The sequence below is a fragment of the Tachyglossus aculeatus genome, chromosome 23, assembly GCF_015852505.1.
Source record: "Tachyglossus aculeatus isolate mTacAcu1 chromosome 23, mTacAcu1.pri, whole genome shotgun sequence".
Taxonomy (NCBI): domain Eukaryota; kingdom Metazoa; phylum Chordata; class Mammalia; order Monotremata; family Tachyglossidae; genus Tachyglossus; species Tachyglossus aculeatus.
The window spans coordinates 29,935,818-29,957,859 of NC_052088.1; the positions used below are offsets into that span (position 1 = coordinate 29,935,818).

Sequence of the window (22,042 nt, forward strand, 5' to 3'; positions counted from 1 at the left end):
GTGTGGGGCCGGACACCGGATGCCCATCTGCCGCTTTCCCCTTGTGTGCCCTTAGGCGAGTTATTCAACTCCTCTGTACCTCAGTTTCCCCATCTGTAAAACAGATTCAATCCCTGTTGTCCATCCCCCTCAGGCCTTGAATCCCTTCTGGACTGTGTCTGATCTGCGTATCTTGTATCTACCTTGGCGCTTCGCACAGTGTCCGGTATAGAGAAGCAGCGTGGCTCAGTGGAGAGAGGTCCTGGGTTCTAATCCCGGCTCCACCACTTGTCAGCTGTGTGACTTCGGGCAAGTCACTTCACTTCTCTGGGCCTCCGTTATCTCATCTGTAAAATGGGGATTAAGACTGGGAGCCCCACGTGGGACAACCTGATTACCTTGTATCCCCCCAGGGCTTAGAACAGTGCTTGGCACATAGTAAGCGCTTAACAAATGCCATCATTGTTATTATTTAACAACTACCATTATTATTATTATTATTATTATTATTATTATTATTATTATTACAAGGTAAGTGCTTAACGAATACCAGTCATTATTATCATTGGATCTCTTGTGCTGGCAGACGACTGAAGCCGAACTCAGCCTTCCCTGATCATCTCAGTCGGTCAGTCGTATTTACTGAGCATGTACTGTGTGCAGAGCACTGTACTAAGTGCTTGGGAGAGTGCAATGTAACCATAAACAGACAGATTCCCTGCCCACAGCTATCTTACAGTCTAGACGGGGAGGCAGACATTCATAAAAATAGGAGAGGAGTCAAAGGACATGGGTTCTAATGTCAGCTCTGCCACTTGTCTGCCGTGTGAATTTAGGCAAGTCACTTAACTTCTCTGTGCAGGCTACCTCATCTGTAAAATCAATCAATTGTATTTATTGAGCGCTTACTGTGTGCAGAGCACTGTACTAAGCGCTTGGGAAGTACAAGTTGGCAACATATAGAGAGAGTCCCTACCCAACAGTGGGCTCACAGTCTAAAAGGGGGATTAAAGTGTGAGCCTCATGAGGAACAACCTGATTACCCTGTGTCTATCAGTACTTAGTGGTTGACACATAGTAAGTGCTTAACAAATACCATTATTATTGCAGTGGGGCTGCGATGGAGGGGATAAATTAAGGGAGCGAGTCAGGGTGATGCAGAGGGAGTGGGAGAAGAGGAAAGGCGGGCTTAGTCAGGGAGGGCCTCTTGGAGGAGGTGTGCCTTCAGTATCACAGGCTCTTGTTTCAGTCAGCTCCTAGACTCTCTGTCTCTCAGTCCTCTAGATCTGCAAGCTCCTTTTTGGCCGGGAACTCTGTTGAATTTACTCCTCCAAGTGCTCAGTACAGTGTCCCGCATGCAGTAAGCGCTCAGTAAATACCACTAGCAGTTAGTTAAACTTCTCCTTAGAGGCTCTTTCTTCTTTTTCCAAGCAGCAATCAGAAAAAGAAAAAAAAAAGAAGGCACTCACAAATTCCGAAGAAACTGCCGAAAGGTAGCAGAGTCATCAGAGGACAGAGCTTGGCATTTGGCGTTTCGAGGTCTGCATTCTGATCTCAGCCACAGATTGCGATTTTGGGCTTCCCCTGCAGAGCACTTTAAAAGTTCACACTTCCACCATCTGGGCTCTGTCTAAATGGCAAAAATGTGCAGTTTTACTATAATAAACATGAACTAAAAGGACCTTTGTCTGAAAGAACAGCTATTGACCCACTTGGGGCTGGAAGAAGGCCACTGGGTGGGCGGGGGGGGGAACAAAAGATTCTTTCAATAACGGCGTAAAATCCCGAACTCTGGTATAACTTGGTGCTTTTACTAAAGTAGCTCATGTTTGAAAAGGAACCTGTTCGTAAAACCCCATAAAGAAGCAAGTAGCAGACTGAACTATCATCCTGTCTGATGCCGACATTCCCTAGAAGAAAACGTGCCTGACGGTTGTTTGACCGACCTGCTCAGTTCTTTCCTAAACTCCCCCTTTGCTGGGCCAACAGAGAGGGTGCGATGTGGTGGTGGTGTTTCATTTTGTTTTGTTTTCGATGGTAAGTGCTTTCTATAGCCAGGTACTGTACTAAGTGCTGAAGTACATATAAACTAATCAGATTGGGCACAGTCCTTGTCCCATGAGGGGCTCACAGTCTTAATCTTAAGCCCCCTCCTTCCTCTCCCCATCGATCCCTCTCCATCCCCCCACCGTCTTACCACCTTCCCTTCCCCACAGCACCTGTATATATGTATATATGTTTGTACATATTTATTACTCTATTTATTTATTTATTTATTTTACTTGTACATATCTATTCTACTTATTTTATTTTGTTAATATGTTTGGTTTTGTTCTCCATCTCCCCCTTCTAGACTGTGAGCCCGCTGTTGGGTAGGGACTGTCTCCATATGTTGCCAACTTGTACTTCCCAAGCGCTTAGTACAGTGCTCTGCACACAGTAAGCGCTCAATAAATACGATTGATTGATTGATTAATCTCCATTTTACAGTTGAGGGAACTGAGTCCCAGAGAAGTTAAGTGACACGGCCAGGGGTACACGGCAGACAAGCGGCGTACCTGGGATTAGAACTCAGGTCCTTCTGACTGCTAGGCCTGAGCAGTATCCACTAGGCCCCCCCTGCTTCCATCCCCTTGCCCCCTCCTACCTCACCTCCCTTCTCTCCTTCTCCAGCCCAGCCCGCACCCTCCGCTCCTCTACCGCCATTGACCTCCTCACCGTACCTTGTTCTCTCCTGTCCCGCCGTCGACCCCCAGCCCACGTCCTCCCCCTGGCCTGGAATAATAATAATAATAATGGCATTTGTTAAGCGCTTACTATGTGCAGAGCACTGTTCTAAGTGCTGGGGGTGGATACAAGGTGATCAAGTTGTCCCACGTGGGGCTCACAGTCTTAATCCCCATTTTACAGATGAGGGAACTGAGGCTCAGAGAAGTTAAGTGACTTGCCCAAGGTCACACAGCAGACATGTGGCGGAGCCTGGATTTGAACCCATGACCTCGGACTCCAAAGCCCGGGCTCTTTTCCACTGAGCCACGCTCCTTCTCTGGAATGCCCTCCCTCCGCTCATCTGCCAAACTAGTTCTCCTCTTCCCTTCAAAGCCCTACTGAGAGCTCACCTCCTCCAGGAGGCCTTCCCAGACTGAACCACCTTTTCCTCTCCTCCTCCCCACCCCCCCACCCTACCTCCTTCCCCTCCCCACAGCACTTGTATATATATATTTGTACAGATTTATTACTCTATTTATTTTACTTGTACATATTTACTATTCTATTTATTTTAATTCATTCAATCGTATCTATTGAGCGCTTACTGTGTGCAGAGCACTGTACTAAGCGTTTGGGAAGTACAAGTTGGGAACACATAGAGACAGTCCCTACCCCACAGCGGGTTCACAGTCTAGAAGGGGGAGATAGACATGATGTGCGTATAGCTTTAATTCTATTTATTCTGTTGGTTTTGACGCCTGTCTCCATATTTTGTTTTGTTGTCTGTCTCCCCCCTCTAGACTGTGAGCCCGTTGTTGGGTAGGGGCCGTCTTTATATGTTGCCGACTTGGACTTCCCAAGCCGCTTAGTACAGTGCTCTGCACACAGTAAGCGCTCAGTAAATACGATTGAATGAATTTCCTTGTCGCATTCCCAGTTCCTTCCATTTAGAACCAGGGAAAAGGGTCCCCAATCCCTGGAGAGGGACTCAACTCCTGGAGGAAATGTTGCATCTGCTCGTTAGTGGAAACCTAACCCGTGCCGGGATTTCTAGACTGTGAGTCCGCTGTTGGGTAGGGACCGTCTCTAGATGTTGCCAACTTGGACTTCCCAAGCGCTTAGTACAGTGCTCTGCACACAGTAAGCGCTCAATAAATACGATTGAATGAATGAATGAATGAATGAATCTCTCTGGGTGGCAGTGGAGCAGTAGCCAGGGCAGACAAGCAGGCTGGGGTTTTCTGGGGGTGAAATATGCTTCCAAAATATCTGTTTCTCTTCCTCGTCCAGAATGCGGTTTAATAACTGAAGACCTGCTGCTCTCTACTGGTGGGAATCGGATTTCTCGATTTGTCATAAAAGTTTTGTCGAAATTGTGTAATAATAATAATAATGACAGCATTTATTAAGCGCTTACTATGTGCAGAGCACTGTTCTAAGCGCTGGGGGATTTACAAGGCGATCAGGGTGTCCCACGTGGGGCTCACAGTCTTAATCCCCATTTTACAGATGAGGAAACTGAGGCACAGAGAAGTTAAGTGACTTAAGGTCACTTAAGTGACTATAAATAATAATAACTATTATTATTTATAATAATAATATGTATATACCTGTATATATGTATATACCTGTATATATGTATATATGGTTGTACATATTTATTACTCTATTTATTTATTTATTTTACTTGTACATTTCTATCCTACTTATTTTATTTTGTTGGTATGTTTGGTTCTGTTCTCTGTCTCCCCCTTTTAGACTGTGAGCCCACTGTTGGGTAGGGACTGTCTCTATGTGATGCCAATTTGTACTTCCCAAGCGCTTAGTACAGTGCTCTGCACATAGTAAGCGCTCAATAAATACGATTGATTGATTGATTGATTATTATTTTAGCCCTCTAAACTCATTGGCCTCCATCAACCTTGGTTGTAGTAGCATTGAAGTCACACAGCAGACGTGGTGAAGCCGGGACTTGAACCCATGACCTCTGACTCCAAAGCCCGGGCTCTTTCCACTGAGCCACGCTGCTTCCTCCTACTTAGACTGCGAGCCCCAAGTGGGACAGAGTGGGACCCACCTGATTAGCTTGTATCTACCCCAGTGCTTAGAACAATGCTTGGCACATAGTAAGTAAGTGCTTAATAAATTCCACTCTTATTACAACTAAGAAATGCAGCTGTCGATACAACAGAAGAGAGAAACTATAAGACACTTACGAGAAGCAGCGGGGCTTAGCCTGGGCTGAGCCCCTTCCTTCCTCTCCCCCTCGTCCCCCTCTCCATCCCCCCATCTTACCTCCTTCCCTTCCCCACAGTACCTGTATATATGTATATATGGTTGTACATATTTATTACTCTATTTATTTATTTATTTATTTTACTTGTACATTTCTATCCTATTTTATTTTGTTGGTATGTTTGGTTCTGTTCTTTGTCTCCCCCTTTTAGACTGTGAGCCCACTGTTGGGTAGGGACTGTCTCTATGTGTTGCCAATTTGTACTTCCCAAGCGCTTAGTACAGTGCTCTGCACATAGTAAGCGCTCAATAAATACGATTGATTGATTGATTGATTCTAATCCCAGCTCTGCCACTCATCCGCTGTGTGACTTCAGGGAAGTCACAACTTCTCTGGGCCTCAGTTACCTCATCTATAAAATGGGGATTAAGAGTGTGAGCCTCATGTGGGACAACCCGAGGACCTCATATCTCTCCCAGAGCTTAGAACAGTGCTTGGCACATAGTTAAGTGCTCTTAATCAATCAATCGTATTTATTGAGCGCTTACTGTGTGCAGAGCACTGTACTAAGCGCTTGGGAAGTACAAGTTGGCAACATATAGAGACAGTCCCTACCCAACAGTGGGCTCACAGTCTAAAAGGGGGAGACAGAGGACAAAACCAAACATACTAACAAAATTAAATAAATAGAATAGATAGGTACAAGTAAAATAGAGTAATAAATGTGTACAAACATATATACATATATACAGGTGCTGTGGGAAAGGGAAGGAGGTAAGATGAGGGGGATGGAAAGGGGGACGAGGGGGAGAGGAAGGAAGGGGCTCAGTCTGGGAAGGCCTCCTGGAGGTGGTCCCTTCCCCACAGCACCTGTATATATGTATATATGGTTGTACATATTTATTACTCTATTTATTTATTTATTTATTTATTTTACTTGTACATTTCTATCCTATTTATTTTATTTTGTTGGTATGTTTGGTTCTGTTCTCTGTCTCCCCCTTTTAGACCGTGAGCCCACTGTTGGGTAGGGACTGTCTCTATGTGTTGCCAATTTGTACTTCCCAAGCGCTTAGTACAGTGCTCTGCACATAGTAAGTGCTCAATAAATACGATTGATTGATTGATTGATTGGTGAGCTCTCAGTAGGGCCTTGAACAAATACCAACATTATTACTGTTATTATTATTTTAGCCCTCTAAACTCATTGGCCTCCATCAACCTTGGTTGTAGTAGCATTTATTGAGCACTCCCTCTAGAGCTTAGAACAGTGCTTGGCACAGAGTTAAGTGCTTAACAAATACCAACATTATTACTATTATTATTATTTTAGCCCTCTAAACTCATTGGCCTCCATCAACTTTGGTAGTAGTAGCATTTATTGAACACTCCCTCTAGACTGTAAGCTTGTTGTGGGCAGGGCACTTGTCGACCAACTCAACAATATTGTACTCTCCCAAGCATTCTGTACAGTACTCCGCACACAGCAAGTGCTCACTAAATATCATTGATTAGTGCACTGAAATTATCCTTGGTATGTACAGCTAATACAACTACCACTGCTACTATCGCAAAATAATAAAGTTACACACTGCCTCCCCAAAAGAGCTTACAGTCCAACAGGGGCGAAGACATGGAAATATTCATTCATTCAATCGTACTTATTGAGTGCTTACTGTGTGCAGAGCACTGTATTAAGCGCTTGGGAAGTACAATCAATCAATCATATTTATTGAGCGCTCACTGTGTGCAGAGCACTGTACTAAGCGCTTGGGAAGTACAAGTTGGCAACATATAGAGACGGTCCCTACCCAACAGCGGGCTCACAGTCTAGAAGGGGGAGACAGACAACAAAACATATTAACAAAATAAAATAAATAGAATAAATATGTACAAATAAGATAAATAACAAGTGGAGTGGCCAAAATAAATGAAGGTATAATAACAATAATAATAATAATGGCATTTTTTAAGTGCTTACTATGTGCAAAGCACTATTCTAAGTGCTGGGGGGGGGGCGGATACAAGGTGATTAGGTTGTCCCACGTGGGGCTCACAGTCTTAACCCCCATTTTACAGATGAGGTAACTGAGGCACAGAGAAGTGACTTGCCCAAAGTCACACAGCAGACGAGTGGCGGAGCCGGGATTAAAACCCATAACCTCTGATTCCCAAGCCCGTACGCTTTCCACTGAGCCATGCTGCTTCATTATAAACATAAGGAGGCTGAGAATCTAGGCTTAATAATAATAATAATGGCATTTATTAAGCGCTTATTATGTGCAAAGCACTGTTCTAAGCGCTGGGCCCTCTTCTACTGGGATTAAATCTCGGTTCTCTTAATTCCTCCGAGGCAAAGGGACACATTGTAAAGAAATTCCTTTCTCCAGATCATGCTTACTTTTCTTTCTTCACTTCTCCAGACTGGTAAGCTCCTTGTGGGCAGGAAACATGTCTGCTATATTGTACTCTCCCAAGAGCTTAGCAGAACGCTCTGCACACAAGTGCTCAATCGATTGTTATTTATTGAGCACTTACTGTTCATTCATTCATTCAATCGCATTTATTGAGCACTTACTATGTGCAAAGCACCGTACTAAGCGATTGGGAAGTACAAATCACAGAACCAAGCGCATAGACGATGCAGAAGGGAGAGGGAGCAGGGGAAAAGAGGGTTTAACCAAGGAAGGCTTCTAGTAATAATATTTATTGGGTGCCTACTGTGTGCTAAGCAAGGTATGGTACAAATACCATAATTATTAAGTTCTGAGAAAAAATTCCCCGGGGTGAAAATTAGACACAGTGTCTGGTTCCTCAAAGCTTTGCGATCTTACACCACAGGCTGGATGCCTTTGTTATGTCACAGGTTTTCACAGGGTTCATAGGTTCATAAGTTTCTACCAATGTCCCCATCACCACAGTCAACATAATAATAATAATAATAATAATAATAATAATAATGGCATTTATTAAGTGCTTACTTTGTGCAAAGCAGTGTTCTAAGCGCTGGGGAGCTTACAAGGAGATCAGGTTGTCCCACGGGGGGCTCCCAGTCTTCGCCCCCATTTTACATATGAGGGAACGGAGGCCCAGGGAAGTGAAGTGACTTGCCCAAAGTCACACAACTGACAAGTGGCGGAGCCAGGATTCAAACCCATGACCCCTGACTCCAAAGCCCGGGCTCTTTCCACTGAGCCACGCTGCTTCTCGACATTCATCACCCCAGCACGTAAAAACAGCGTCCGACAGCCAAAGGGCACTGGGAACACCAAAAAGTAATTTTCCCTCAGATTCCAACATTTCTCCTAAGCCAAACGGGTAATAATAATAATAATAATGGCATTTATTAAGCGCTTACTATGTGCAAAGCACTGTTCTAGGCGCTGGGGAGGTCACAAGGAGATGAGGTTGTCCCATGGGGGGCTCACAGTCTTAATCCCCATTTTACAGATGAGGGAACTGAGTGTGCAGAGCACTGTACTAAGCTCTTGGGAGAGCTCTTGAGAAGCAGGGTGGCGTGTGCCTGGGAATCATCATCATCATCATCAATTGTATTTATTGAGCGCTTACTGTGTGCAGAGCACTGTACTAAGCGCTTGGGAAGTACAAGTTGGCAACATATAGAGACGGTCCCTACCCAACAGTGGGCTCACAGTCTAAAAGGGGGAGACAGAGAACAAAACCAAACATACTAACAAAGTAGAATAGATATGTACAAGTAAAATAAATAAATAAATCAGAATAAATAATCAGAAGGGCTTGGGTGCGAATCCCTCCTCCACTTGTCTGTGTGACGTTGGACATTCACTTAACTTCTCTGTGCCTGTTGCCTCAACTGTAAAACGGGGGTGAAGATTGTGAGCCCCACGTGGGACAGGGACTGTGTCCAACCTAACTTGTATCTACCCCAGCGCTTAGAACAGTGCTGGGCACACAGTAAGTGCTTAACAAGTACTATAATTATTATTCATTCATTGAATCATATTTATTGAGCGCTTAATGTGTGCAGAGCACTGTACTAAGCGCTTGGAGAGTACAATTCAACAGTAAAGAGATAATTCCTGTTCACAACGGGTACTACTACGTGCCTGGGAGAATACAACACAACAGAAGTAGCCGACACATTTCATGCCCATAATGAGCTTACAGTCTAGAGGGGGAGACAATAATTCAAAAATAATTATTTATGAACAATTTATTATACATGTATGTAAATATAATTGCTTGATTTGATTGATTACAAAAAAATCAAGCGCTCAGTACAGTGTTCTGCACACAGTAAGCACTCAAATACGATTGACTGATTCAAAAGCTCAACTCATATGGCCTGTAGAGCCTGCCCAAAAGAAGCACTTAGTACAGTACTTTGCACACAGTAAGCACTCGATAAATATGAATGATTGAATGAATGGGAGGAATCTGTCAAAGGTCCATAAATTCTGTTAATGTTGGTGCTTTTCAAACCCGGCTCCAAAAACAAAGCTAATATAGATTTGCCTTCTTGGGTTTGTGTGTGTCACTGTAGCAAGCGCTTTGATCCCATATTATTGTCCATACATACACGCCGACAATTGTTCCAATTTTACGCATCTCTGAGCTGGGTGCTACTTGGTTTCCACTCAAATTCGCAATGAAATGAAGGAGTGTTAGGAAAAAAAGGAAAAATGATTACTAATAGCACTACAGCAATGTTTTACCGTCGGGGAGAAATTGATTGTCGTTGTTCAGACAAGGTGAGGAGTTGACCGAACGATGTTCCGTCGCATTTCTTCAGAAGGCATGAGTGGATCCGTGTACCAGTTAGGTGGGAAAAACTGAGAATGAAATGCTTCACAGGGCCCTTTCCTTCTCTGAAACTCTTCATCCTTCAGGGTGGATTTACCTTGCAGGAGGCCTTGTCTGCAGCTGCTCTGTATATAGTAAAATCTGAAAGAACCACGGATTGGCTTTGGGCCTCTAAGACCGTTAGAAATAGTCAGACAAGTTTAGAGAACTTCCTTGCTAACTCCATCCTCTAACCCAACACCACAACTATCTCACCATTTCCTTTAGTCTCCAGGACATCTCTGCATGGACACCTCAATGCAACTGCAAACTCAAGGGATCTAAAACTGATCTTTCCCCGCAAATCCTCTCCTCAGACTAACTTTCCCGTCCCGGATGCCACCACCACTATCCTTCTCACCTTTGAACTATGGCACTATCCTCGATTGCACCGATTTTTTCAACTCTCAATTTCAGTCTGTCACTAAATCCCGCCCGTTTCTTCCTCCGCGGTATTTCCAGAACTCATCCCAACCTCTCAATCTAAACTGCCACCCTGCTTATCTATACATTCGTTCAATTGTATTTATTGAGCGCTTACTGGGTGCAGCAGCACTGTACTAAGCGCTTGGAAAGTACAATTTGGCCACAGATAGAGACAATCCCTACCCCACAATAGGCTCACACTCTGGAATTCACTTCCCTAAGTGAATTATCCTATAACATGACTTCACATGCTATGGGCTACCTAATGATCTTAGGGAAAATTTAGTTCACTGAAACTACTCAGGACTGAGATGCTCTATACTTTTATTACAAATACAACCTCTTTACTTGCATTATGTAGTATCTTTCATTCATTCAATCGCATTTATTAAGTGCTTACTGTGTGCAGAGCACTGTACTAAGCACTTAGGAAGTACAAGTCGGCAACATATAGAGATGGTCCCTACCCAACAATGGGCTCACGTCTTTAGTCAGTTTTATCCAAAATGCCAAACTAGAAATTCAGCTGTATGGTCATGAACTGCTTGTCATTAAAAAAAAAAAAAGGGCCATCTCAAAAAACTTTCAGTGCTTTAGAGCTTAGTAACATCTTGGCTCTTTACTTTTCACAGGACTGAGTAAAATAAGAGTCTTTTTTAAAATGGAACTTATGAAATGCTTACTATGTGCCAGGCACTGTACTAAGTGCTGGGGGAGGTACAGTCAAGCAGGTTGGACACAGTCCCTGCCCCACCTAAGGCTCACAGTCTAAATAGGAGGGAGAAAGATTTAATCCCCATTTTACAGATACTAATAATAATAATGACGGCATTTATTAAAAGCGCTATGTGCAAAGCACTGTTCTAAGCGCTGGGGAGGTCACAAGGTGATCAGATTGTCCTGCAGGGGACAGTCTGAATCCCCATTTTACAGATGAGGTAACTGAGGCACAGAGAAGTTGAGTGACTTGCCCAAATTCACACAGCTGACATTTGTCAGAGTCAGCATTTGAACCCGTGACCTCTGACTCCAAAGCCTGGGCTCTTTCCATTGAGCCACGCTGCTTCTCTATGAAGCAACTGAGGCACGGAGGAGGCAAATGGCTTCCCCAAGGTCAAGCAGCAGGCTGGGGGGTGGAGCTGGGATTTGACTCTTAGTCCCAGGCCCGGGCTCTATCCACTAGGCCACACTGCTTCCCTGGAAAGTAGCTGGTAAGGTAATGCACACTAACTCATCGATGAAGGCTGGGCACAGTGACTTCTATGAATCTCCCCCCTCTAGACCGAAAGCCCCTTGTGGGCAGGGAATGTTATATGGTACTCTCTTAGCACATAGCAAAGTGCTCTGCGCACCAAAAGCGCTCAGTAAATACAACTGCTTGATTGATGCCCCAGCTCTATCAGTCTCCTCTCAGGTCTCCCTGCCTCCAGTCTAGATTTCTTTCTGCTGCTCAGATCTTTTCCCCAAAATGTCACTCTGCCCAAGGCAACCCCACTCCTAAATTATCTTCAATGATTACCCGTTTCTCTCTGAGTCAAACAGCATCTCCTTCAGTTTTATCCCCCCTACCATGCGAACAGTGTGGCCTGGTGAAGAGCAACTAATGCACACTAACTCATCGATGAAGGCTGGGCACAGTGACTTCTATGAATCTCCCCCCTCTAGACCGAAAGCCCCTGGTGGGCAGGGAATGTTATATGGTACTCTCTTAGCACATAGCAAAGTGCTCTGCGCACCAAAAGCGCTCAGTAAATACAACTGCTTGATTGATACCCCAGCTCTATCAGTCTCCTCTCAGGTCTCCCTGCCTCCAGTCTAGATTTCTTTCTGCTGCTCAGATCTTTTCCCCAAAATGTCACTCTGCCCAAGGCAACCCCACTCCTAAATTATCTTCAATGATTACCCATTTCCCTCTGATTCCAACAGCATCTCCTTCAGTTTTATCCCCCTTACCATGTGAACAGTGTGGCCTGGTGAAGAGCCACTAATGCACACTAACTCATCGATGAAGGCTGGGCACAGTGACTTCTATGACTCTCCCCCCTCTAGACCAAAAGCCCCTTGTGGGCAGGGAATGTTATATGGTACTCTTAGCACATAGCAAAGTGCTCTGCGCACCAAAAGCGCTCAGTAAATACAACTGCTTGATTGATACCCCAGCTCTATCAGTCTCCTCTCAGGTCTCCCTGCCTCCAGTCTAGATTTCTTTCTGCTGCTCAGATCTTTTCCCCAAAATGTCACTCTGCCCAAGGCAACCCCACTCCTAAATTATCTTCAATGATTACCCATTTCTCTCTGAGTCAAACAGCATCTCCTTCAGTTTTATCCCCCCTACCATGCGAACAGTGTGGCCTGGTGAAGAGCAACTAATGCACACTAACTCATCGATGAAGGCTGGGCACAGTGACTTCTATGAATCTCCCCCCTCTAGACCGAAAGCCCCTTGTGGGCAGGGAATGTTATATGGTACTCTCTTAGCACATAGCAAAGTGCTCTGCGCACCAAAAGCGCTCAGTAAATACAATTGCTTGATTGATACCCCAGCTCTAACAGTCTCCTCTCAGGTCTCCCTGCCTCCAGTCTAGATTTCTTTCTGCTGCTCAGATCTTTTCCCCAAAATGTCACTCTGCCCAAGGCAACCCCACTCCTAAATTATCTTCAATGATTACCCATTTCTCTCTGATTCCAACAGAATCTCCTTCAGTTTTATCCCCCCTACCACGTGAACAGTGTGGCCTGGTGAAGAGCCAGCGAGTCAAGAGGACCCGACATCTAGTCCTGGCTCTGCCACTTGTCTGCTGCGTCACCTGGGGTGCGTCACTTCGCTTCTCTGTGGCTCACTTCCCTCATCTGTACAATGGGGATTAAGACTGTGAGGCCCGTTGTGGGACGGGGACTATGTCCAACCTAATTAACTTGGAACTACCCCAGAGCTTAGAACACTGTCTGATCCATAGTAAGTGCTTAACGAGTATCATAAAACAAACTTGGAGTGTGTCCAACCTGATGAGCTTGTATCTACACCAGCCTTTAGTACATAGTACCTGCTTAACGGATACCATTAAAAAAAAAAACCCAAAACCCCATGCCTATACCTTCATTCATTCAATCGCATTTATTGAGCGCTTACTGTGTGCAGATCACTGTACTAAGCGCTTGGAAAGTCCAAGTTGGCAACATATAGAGACGGTTCCTACCCGACAGCGGGCTCACAGTCTAGAAGGGGGAGACAGACAACAAAACATATAAACCAAATAAAATAAATAGAATAAATACGTATAAGTAAAATAAATAAATAGAGTAATAAATACGCACAAACATATATACAGGGTTGGCTCTACCCCAGGGCCTGGCACACAGTAAGCACGATATCGACTTGCAACCATCTGTACCACTTACTGCAATACATCTCATTATTTAAGCCCCCACCTACATATCCAGTTTCCTTCTCCCTCCTATTACCTTATTTTAGCATCTGTCTCCCCCACTAGATTACAAATTCTTAACCCTACTGTCCTCTCCAACTAGATGGACAGTACCGCAGTAAATACTTGGAAGACTACCACAGAATTAGTAGACATCACAAAACGGCTTGAATTTGGTGCAGATAGGTTAAGACAGTCCTTCCTGTCACATAAGAGTAAGAACTTCAAAGCAAGGTATTAACAAAAGCCTAAAAACAAACAAAAAAGCAAAAAAAATACACAACTAATAAAACTGGCTATTTATTTTGTTAATGATGTGCATCTAGCTTTTTTTGTATTTATTCTGATGACTTGACACCTGTCCACGTTTTGTTTTGTTGTGTCTCCCCCTTCTAGACTGTGAGCCCGCTGTTGGGTATGGACCATCTCTGTATGTTGCCAACTTATTTCCCAAGCACTTAGTACAGTGCTCTGCACACAGTAAGTGCTCAATAAATACGATTGAATGAATGGTCTTATTAAGATCATTAATCCCAAAAAAGCACCTTTCTTCTGAAAGGGGATTGTCACTTACCTCATGTCACCGCTTATCATGTCTAATCTATTTCCAATCCATTCCTACTGCAGTGATGACTAACAGTGACGACATAGGTGTCTGCCTTAATGTAAGAAGGATCTGGATTGTACACTTTACCTGCACTCTAATCATTTGGAAAATCCACCCACGCACGCCCGGGGCCTTACACAGTTTGACATTATGTGGAAAATGCCTTACATGAACACAAGAAACAATTTGAAACATTTAACACAGCAGAACGATTCTTTTTACTACCTTCCAAAATGCATCTCACAGAAATGTCTGCTCTTAGTCACTGCTTCAGTAAAAATAGCTTCAGAAAGTTGTTAAATAACAAGTTAAATATTGTATTTCCCCACCTCTATTTTAACGTGGGTCCCCGCCGTGGACTATTAAGCTCCTCAAGGGCAGGGTTTGCATCTATCAACTCTGTATATTGTACTTTTCCAAATGCCTTGTCCAGTGCTCTGCACATGACATGTGCTCAATAAATACCACTGACTAAATCTGGCCTTTTGTTTTTTTAAAACCATAAAACAGGCTAATCTTTCTCAGGTGGAGTCAAATATGATACAGCACTCTAACTCTTGAAAATTACTTCACCTGAAAGTTATGCTCATATCAAGATTAGTTTTGTAATTCAATGTACCTATAGACTATAAAGGCTGCACCGTAGATATTTCTATATTACATTTTTTCCACATTCCCGCAAATACGATTGCTATTTTATCCTCAAGGCTAACATTTTCCTCTGGAACTAATCATTCCACCTCCAGCTGCCCAGTTTCACTACAGCATTTTCACCTGCTTAAATGCACAAGACATCTGAATACGACCGAATGCAAGAAGATTCTCACGCTATCTAATACAAAAGGATGCTCTCTAGCCTCTCCTAATAAAAAGAACTTTCTCTTATCTAAGCCGTCTATTACAGTTAGGCAAATCATTTATTGAACATACTCAAAGGAGTTTTACTAAGAAGCTCTCATCCTCGAGCAGAAATCCTCCAAATGACACATACTGAAAAGGAGCGAGCATATGGAGGCAGATTAAAAAAAGATACGCAGGCCGAATAGAGAACGTCCGCCCCTCCACACTTTTGTCCTACTAGCTTTCATCTAAATAGAATTTTCCCCTTTTTGGCATAATTAATGAATTCTGAAGAAAAGGAACAATTCCTCCATTGCGCAGTTGAAAGGCTACTCACATTAAAATAGACTTCGGCTAGGTATCTACCACAAATAACCTCACTAAACGCGGCATGGTAAAAACAAGAGTCACATACAGGCCACTCTACTGAATCAACAAAGACAACACGGTTAATTCTGAAACTCTCGATAAACAATTATATTTCAGGTGACTTGTCCCCAGCTGAGACAAGAAGCTGTCTCATATACCATCAGCTATGAATTAATACCAAAATCTCCTGTTTAACATCATCTTCAACGTTGAGTCAGATGCTTACACTGTTAGAAAAATATCTTATGTCTTTAAGTAGAGAAACCTTAGTACACATAAATATACACACCAACTGTGTTTTGCTCCTAAGGAAGAAAAATGCTACATCCCTTTTCAAGTGCTACATTGACTGGCAAACCAAAGGCGGGAAGTTTTGAGGCATTTCTCCGTTTACCCCCACTGAAAGGGAAGACAATCTTACTGATTTTATACGGCTAGTCGGTTAGTAAGGATAGCTGACAATACGAGTCATTTGCTTTCAAAAACGCAGCCAATATTTCAACTGTACTCGATACGAGCCACCAAAATACAAAGATCTCTGGAATGAAATGGAAAGTCCGAAATTTTTTGATCTGTTTCTGCAACTTTTTTAACTTGCATTTTATTGTCTGATATGAAGACGGGACCTCTGCTTCTGAAAAACACCAATGGGGCTGGGTTTTGTCAAGTTTATAAAATCGAGTTTGAGATCACATCCTCTGCCCCCGGGCAAATACTGCACTGTCAAAACCCCCAATTTTCACAGAGAAACCCAAGGATGACAACATACGGTAACACCAAAAGAGGCAAATTGGTTCACCAAGAAACGTTTTACCGGCCACTGGTATAACTTTTGTCCGTGCTCTTTAAAAATCACAGATTTAGAGGAAGGGTATAATGCATAGCCTGTATTTTAAATAGTTACCAAGTTTTGCTTTTTTTTTTTTCAGAAGCTGGAATCGTTAGTATAAAAATCAATAATACTGAGGAGGTTATACTGGAGTTAAAAAGGCAGCAGAAAATTACAGGAGCCCACATATCCTTTTAGTTAAATTTAATTTGTCATATATAGAAGGTATCTATATACAATCAGTGTGCATTGTAACAGTTTCTATTAAAAGTCAATCAGTTCATCTAAAATGTTAACTGGCTGCATAGCACGTTTGACATTATTGCCCACATGAAAAGGGAAAACAAATGGATTTACAATTAAGTTTTGGCTATTTGAATTCTGAAGTGGTCACATACCTGTCCTTTCAAACCAATGCACCTGAAAGTGTTTTCAGAGCACGCAGCTTAGATCACAAGCATTTTCTCACCATTTCAATCACTACGACAATCACGACACTGACATCTGAATTGTTAAAACAAACATAGCTAATAAAATATCCGTTAAAAAAAGGAGCGCTAGAGGACATTCTAGTGGAATAGTGTTCCCTTTCCCCATTTTACATTCGGAACAATGATTCTTATTAAAAAGTTCAATATGTTGATTTTTCCTTTTATTTTTGTGTGACAAGAAGGCCTGAGTTGGTGGGGAAAGGAACAGTCAAAAAAAAAAAAAAAAAGCCTGAGAGGGGGAGAGGGTTGGGGGGGCGGGGGAGGAAGGGGAGGGGAAGAGAAGCTCATTTCATTAATTTACAATAATTTACAGCCGTCTTGTTTGGTAAAAAGGCAATACAACCGATCACAAACAGAAAAGTCCTGGCTATTTTACAGTCATAGGTACAGAATTTAAATATTCAAGCTTGTGATGAGAAGCGGCAAGGTGGTCGCAGTGTACAATGTAAACAAGTAGCTTTGGAAAGTGAACAAGAGTCCTTGAGAGTTCTTTACTAAGGGGGGGGGGGGGGGGGGGGGAGAAAAACAACCAAAAAAACCAAAACGAAACAAAACGAGAAAAGCAAAAGAACAAACACGAAAAAACTCTTCAATCCTTCCTGAATCATGATCACGGGTCAGCGTGTAAAGTTCATGTACAAACATAATTTAAACAGAGTTCAGCCTAAAAAAACCACTGACGTGAAGAGTTTCATCCAGCCTGAACGGGGGGCAGTGTTGAGGTCCCTATATAATAGTAAACATCTTCCATTTCTTTAAAAAAAACGTGCCACAACATTTGGGGCACAGTGCAGCATAAACCTTAAATACAAAAATATTTTTTTTTTTTTCTTCTGTTGGGATAATAGACCTTGCATCCTGGAAAGAAGTAACAATACTGCTACCGACTAAAGATCCCGTCTCGTATCTTTCAAGTTATGTAAGGCAATCACTGTGTTAGTTTAGGATATATGGCTAAAGGGAAGTTCGGCCGCCTCGGGGGGGAGGAAGGGTCGGCGTCTGTTATGTCTTCCGACCGCTCCAAGTATGCTCCGGCGTGCTTTTGTGATCGGACGAGTGTTCGAACGGACACTTGTGGCCCAAGGGAGATCTGGAGCCGTACGGGGACCTCTGTTCTAGGGGCGATCGGGGGCCGCTACCGGATGCTCCTCTGTGGTCCATCTGCCAGTCTGAGTGGTAGCGGTAATCCCAGGAAGATTTGTGGTGGGAGTAGTCACAGCTCGATCGGTGGTCCGAGTGCAACCGGTGGTCTGAATGGGAACGGTGGTCCGAGTGGGATCGGTCTTTTAAACTTCCTTCCAGGCTCGACCTGTGATCTCGACTCCTGTGATCATCCAGTTTTCTGTGTTTGCTATCGCTGTAGTATCTGGTGCGAGAGGGAGAGAGACAGACAGAGACAGAGAAAGAGAAATGAAGCTCTGTTAGTATTGCCAGAGGCTCCTGGTTAAACATCAGATTATGATTTTTCAATCAGTCGATTGAAAAAGTCGTACTTACTGGGCGCTTACTGAGCGCAGACCACTACACTGAGTACTTGGGAGAGTACACAATAACAGACGTGGCAGACACCCTCCCAACCCACAACGAGCTCGTTTTTAACTACCGGCAGAGGATATTAATAATAATATTGATGGCATTTGTTCAGTGCTCTCCCCCTTTTGTTAGGTAGGGACTGTCTCTATATGTTGCCAACTTGTACAGTGCTCTGCACACAGTAAGTGCTCAATAAATACGACTGAATGAATGAATCCCTCCATGAACCCTATGCTTCAAAAAATATGGAGACGTGACTAGTAGTTAAATGTGAGAACTGCCTTCTCCAAAAAAGTGATTATCAAAGACGAATCAAAGGAAAAACCTGAAGAAAACGATTCGTAGGAGTCAACAATTCGGAACCCAAATGAGCCTCATTTAAACATCCAGTATTCAATTTGTGGCTCTCTCAATCTGAACACACGCCAGTACCACTGTCTAATTACACCCCGTTACATTTTTATTCACGTCTGGGTTTTCTTTTTTTAACAGAATCACCAAAAAGGCAGTCACTTTATTTTGAGAACATTTTGTAGCTTAAAATCAGTCAGCATCACCTGGACACCGCATACCATTAAAGACCAGAGAGTTTATAAGACCAGTCGAAAAAAAATCACGACACCTGTCAGAAATACAAAGCCCCGCAAACATTTAAATTGATGTAACTATTACAGATAAAACTTCCACATTAAACAAACGCATTTTAGAGAGAGTCAAGGGACGTGGGGGGGGGGGGGGGGAGAAGGCATTGTTTATAGGTTTCTCCTGAGTGTTTCAAACTGAGTGAACTTCTTCTAGATTGTGAGCCCACTTTTGGGTAGGGACCATCTCTATATGGTGCCAACCTGTATTTCCCAAGCGCTTAGTACAGTGCTCTGCACACAGTAAGCGCTCAATAGATACGATTGAATGAGTAAACAGTAGCACTTTGGAGAGGTTTTGTTGCCCTCAAAACAAAACAAAAGTCTAGTGTCGAAATCGTGTAGCAGGAACCCGCGGCGTACAAACTCAGAGGAGGAATGCCAGGCCACGCCGCGTGCCAACCTGGGGAGGCACCGAGCTGCTGCCACCCACGGGGAAAGCCAATGGAGGAGTCAATACACGCCAGCAGCACAAAAACACGGCTGTTGTCTAGTAGCAAACTGGGAAGAGTCACTCATTACTGCTGTATTGTACTTTCCCAAGTGCTTAGTACAGCGCTCTGCACGCAGTAAGCGCTTAATCACTACGACTGAATGGGTGAATAAAAAAACAAATGTGCGGAATCGCTCCCAAAGGATGCATTTCTTCATAAGGTCGCAGAAGTGTTCAGACTAGATAAGCCACATCCAGGCAACCAGAATGAAAAGGAATTGAGTGAGGCGTCCCGGATGGACGGAGAGGCTCACCTGCTCTCCGGCTTGTAGTGATCCCAATCCCGATGGTCTTTTCCGTTGCTGAAGGAAGAATAGGGCCTTTTCCGGGAATCGCCTTTCTTGTAAGCATCTCCTTGATGCCGGTCTTTATGGTGATCGTGATATTGTGACAAATGTCTGTCGGAGGAATAACTGTCCCTGCTGCTGTCATCGTGATTCGTATTCTCTTTCAGTCTTTCCACATCTACTTGGGAAACGTCAAAATGCGGCATTTTACCGAACGCCGCAGAAAATCAACCACGGCCGTGTTCTTTCGAGCCATCGGACCCGCCTCCTCTCGAAACAAACCTGTCTGTTACCTACTTCTAACGGACATTTAATGGCGGGAGTGAGGGCCAAGGAGTGTGAAAGCGCTTAAGTACAGTGCTCTGCACACAGTAAGCGCTCAAAAAATACGACAATGAATGAAAGGTGCAGAGCAGATCCAACTCATCTTGGAAGTATTAAAAGCACCTTGGAGGAATAGGGAGTAGGTGGATAAGAAGAGTTAAGTGGGCACAAGGGAACCCCCAGATGAACAGGTAGATTTTCTGCTTAGCTCCAGTCCATATAGTCCCAGACATCAGCCACATTGGACCGAACAGAAAAAAGAGTCAGATTTAGCCCAGACAAGACAGCACAGTGTTGCACCTTTAAGTTATTTCACTTAATTACTCGCCTTACGGCAGCTAAAAAGTTGACACTGCATTCTGGAACATGCTGCACACAGTAAGCGCTCAATAAATACGACTGAATGAATGAAAGGTGCACAGTAGATCCAACTCATCTTGGAAGTATTAAAAGCACGTTGGAGGAATAGGGAGTAGGTGGATAAGAAGAGTTAAGTGGGCACGAGGGAACCCCCAGGTGAACAGGGAGATTTTCTGCTTAGCTCCAGTCCATATAGTCCCAGACATCAGCCACATTGGACCGAACAGAAAAAAGAGTCAGATTTAGCCCAGACGAGACAGCACAGTGTTGCTCCTTTAAGTTATTTCACTTAATTACTCGCCTTACGGCAGCTAAAAAGTTGACACTTAATTCTGGAACATGCTGCCCTGGTACAAACTGCAGTTTCTCCCAACCACACAACTGCCACGGTCTAATTTCACATCGCCGGCATGCTAACAAACACTAGTCTATGCGGAAAGCCCCCTCACACCGACAGCTCCTCCCAGCAATGGATATTTTCACGTACCAAACACAAATTCGGCTTTCCTTCTAAAATATCCCCAAGCCTATATTACAGCACAGGTGGGCACGGCTTCATTCTAAATTTACCACAAAACGCTCCATATGGAGGACAACTTGCAAGAGTCGTAGAAGGTGAAAAGGTTTTTATTTAAATGAAATTCTTCATGTTACACTAGGAGACTTTTTTGTTCTCTCAAAAGTTTCCCCGAATCTTTCTGCATAAAACATATGGATGCACTTTCATTTCAAATATATTATTCAAATAAGAATTGCCACAATGCTTAGTGTCCTAATTGCTGTTCACCAGTCTTACAGAAAAAATCCAGGGCAACACCAGCCTTGAATAAGAACATAAAAGTTTGGATTCTATTTTAGTCAAACAAATTACGGCCAAAATCTTAAACCGTGCACATCAGTTCAGCACATGTTGTCACAGGGGTAACCTCTTCAGTGACATGCCTTCTGGACATTAAATCAACGCTCCCACGCAAATCATGGAGACTTCCCAAATCGGGGTAAAATGCAATACCTTCCTCTTAAAAAAGCTACCAATTATTTATGCTAAAGTGATTATTCAGCACTGGTCACCTAACTTTTCCAAGTGTGATTTCAATGAGAACCAGAGCGCACACTGTAAAGGTTCATCAAACGGCAGCAATAGAAAGCTACATTAAAGTTACTTTTTTCCAGAACTGCCCTCGCTCCCACGTTTTTAAAAATGGTATTTGTTCAGTGCTATGTTCTGGGCACTGTATTAAGCACCGGTGTAGATACAAGGGTGACAGGTTGGATAGAGTCTCTGTCCAGCACAGGGCTCAGTCTTAATCCCTATTGTACAGATGAGGTAACTGAGGCCCAGAGAAGCTATATGATTTGCCCAAGGTTACAGAAGCAGACAAGTGATAGAGTCAGGATTAGAACCCAGGTCCTTTGGACTCGCGGGCCCGCGCTCTACGCCCTAGGCCATGCTGCTTCCCTTCTGAACGGGGGATTTATTTAATGATGTAATGTTGTACATCTTCAGAACATCTCCAACTAATTAGACTGTGACATGGGTTGTGTCTCGTTCCCACCTGCTGTCTCTCCCAGCGCTTACTACAGTGCTCTCTGGACCCGGTAAGCACTTAATGCCCTACATTCAGTTCTTATGAAAACGCCTGAAATATGGAACCCACTCCAACACAAT

The 22,042-nt window shown here is 43.6% G+C and overlaps 1 protein-coding gene across 2 annotated transcripts in view; it reads right to left on the reverse strand.

The window, feature by feature from the left end:
- Window positions 1-16,433: 16,433 nt before the first annotated feature.
- CHD1 (chromodomain helicase DNA binding protein 1) overlaps window positions 16,434-22,042 on the reverse strand; it is an 81,633-nt gene continuing 76,024 nt past the window's right edge. Inside the window, exons 36-37 of one of the 2 annotated variants that reach the window (XM_038765478.1) lie at window positions 19,657-19,867; window positions 16,434-18,101 (exon numbers count right to left, since the gene is read on the reverse strand). In XM_038765478.1, coding sequence (XP_038621406.1) covers window positions 17,738-18,101; window positions 19,657-19,867 — 575 coding nt within the window. In that variant the 3' untranslated portion in view covers window positions 16,434-17,737. The remainder of the gene's footprint in view (window positions 18,102-19,656; window positions 19,868-22,042) is intronic. The other variant, XM_038765479.1, reaches the window with a different exon arrangement.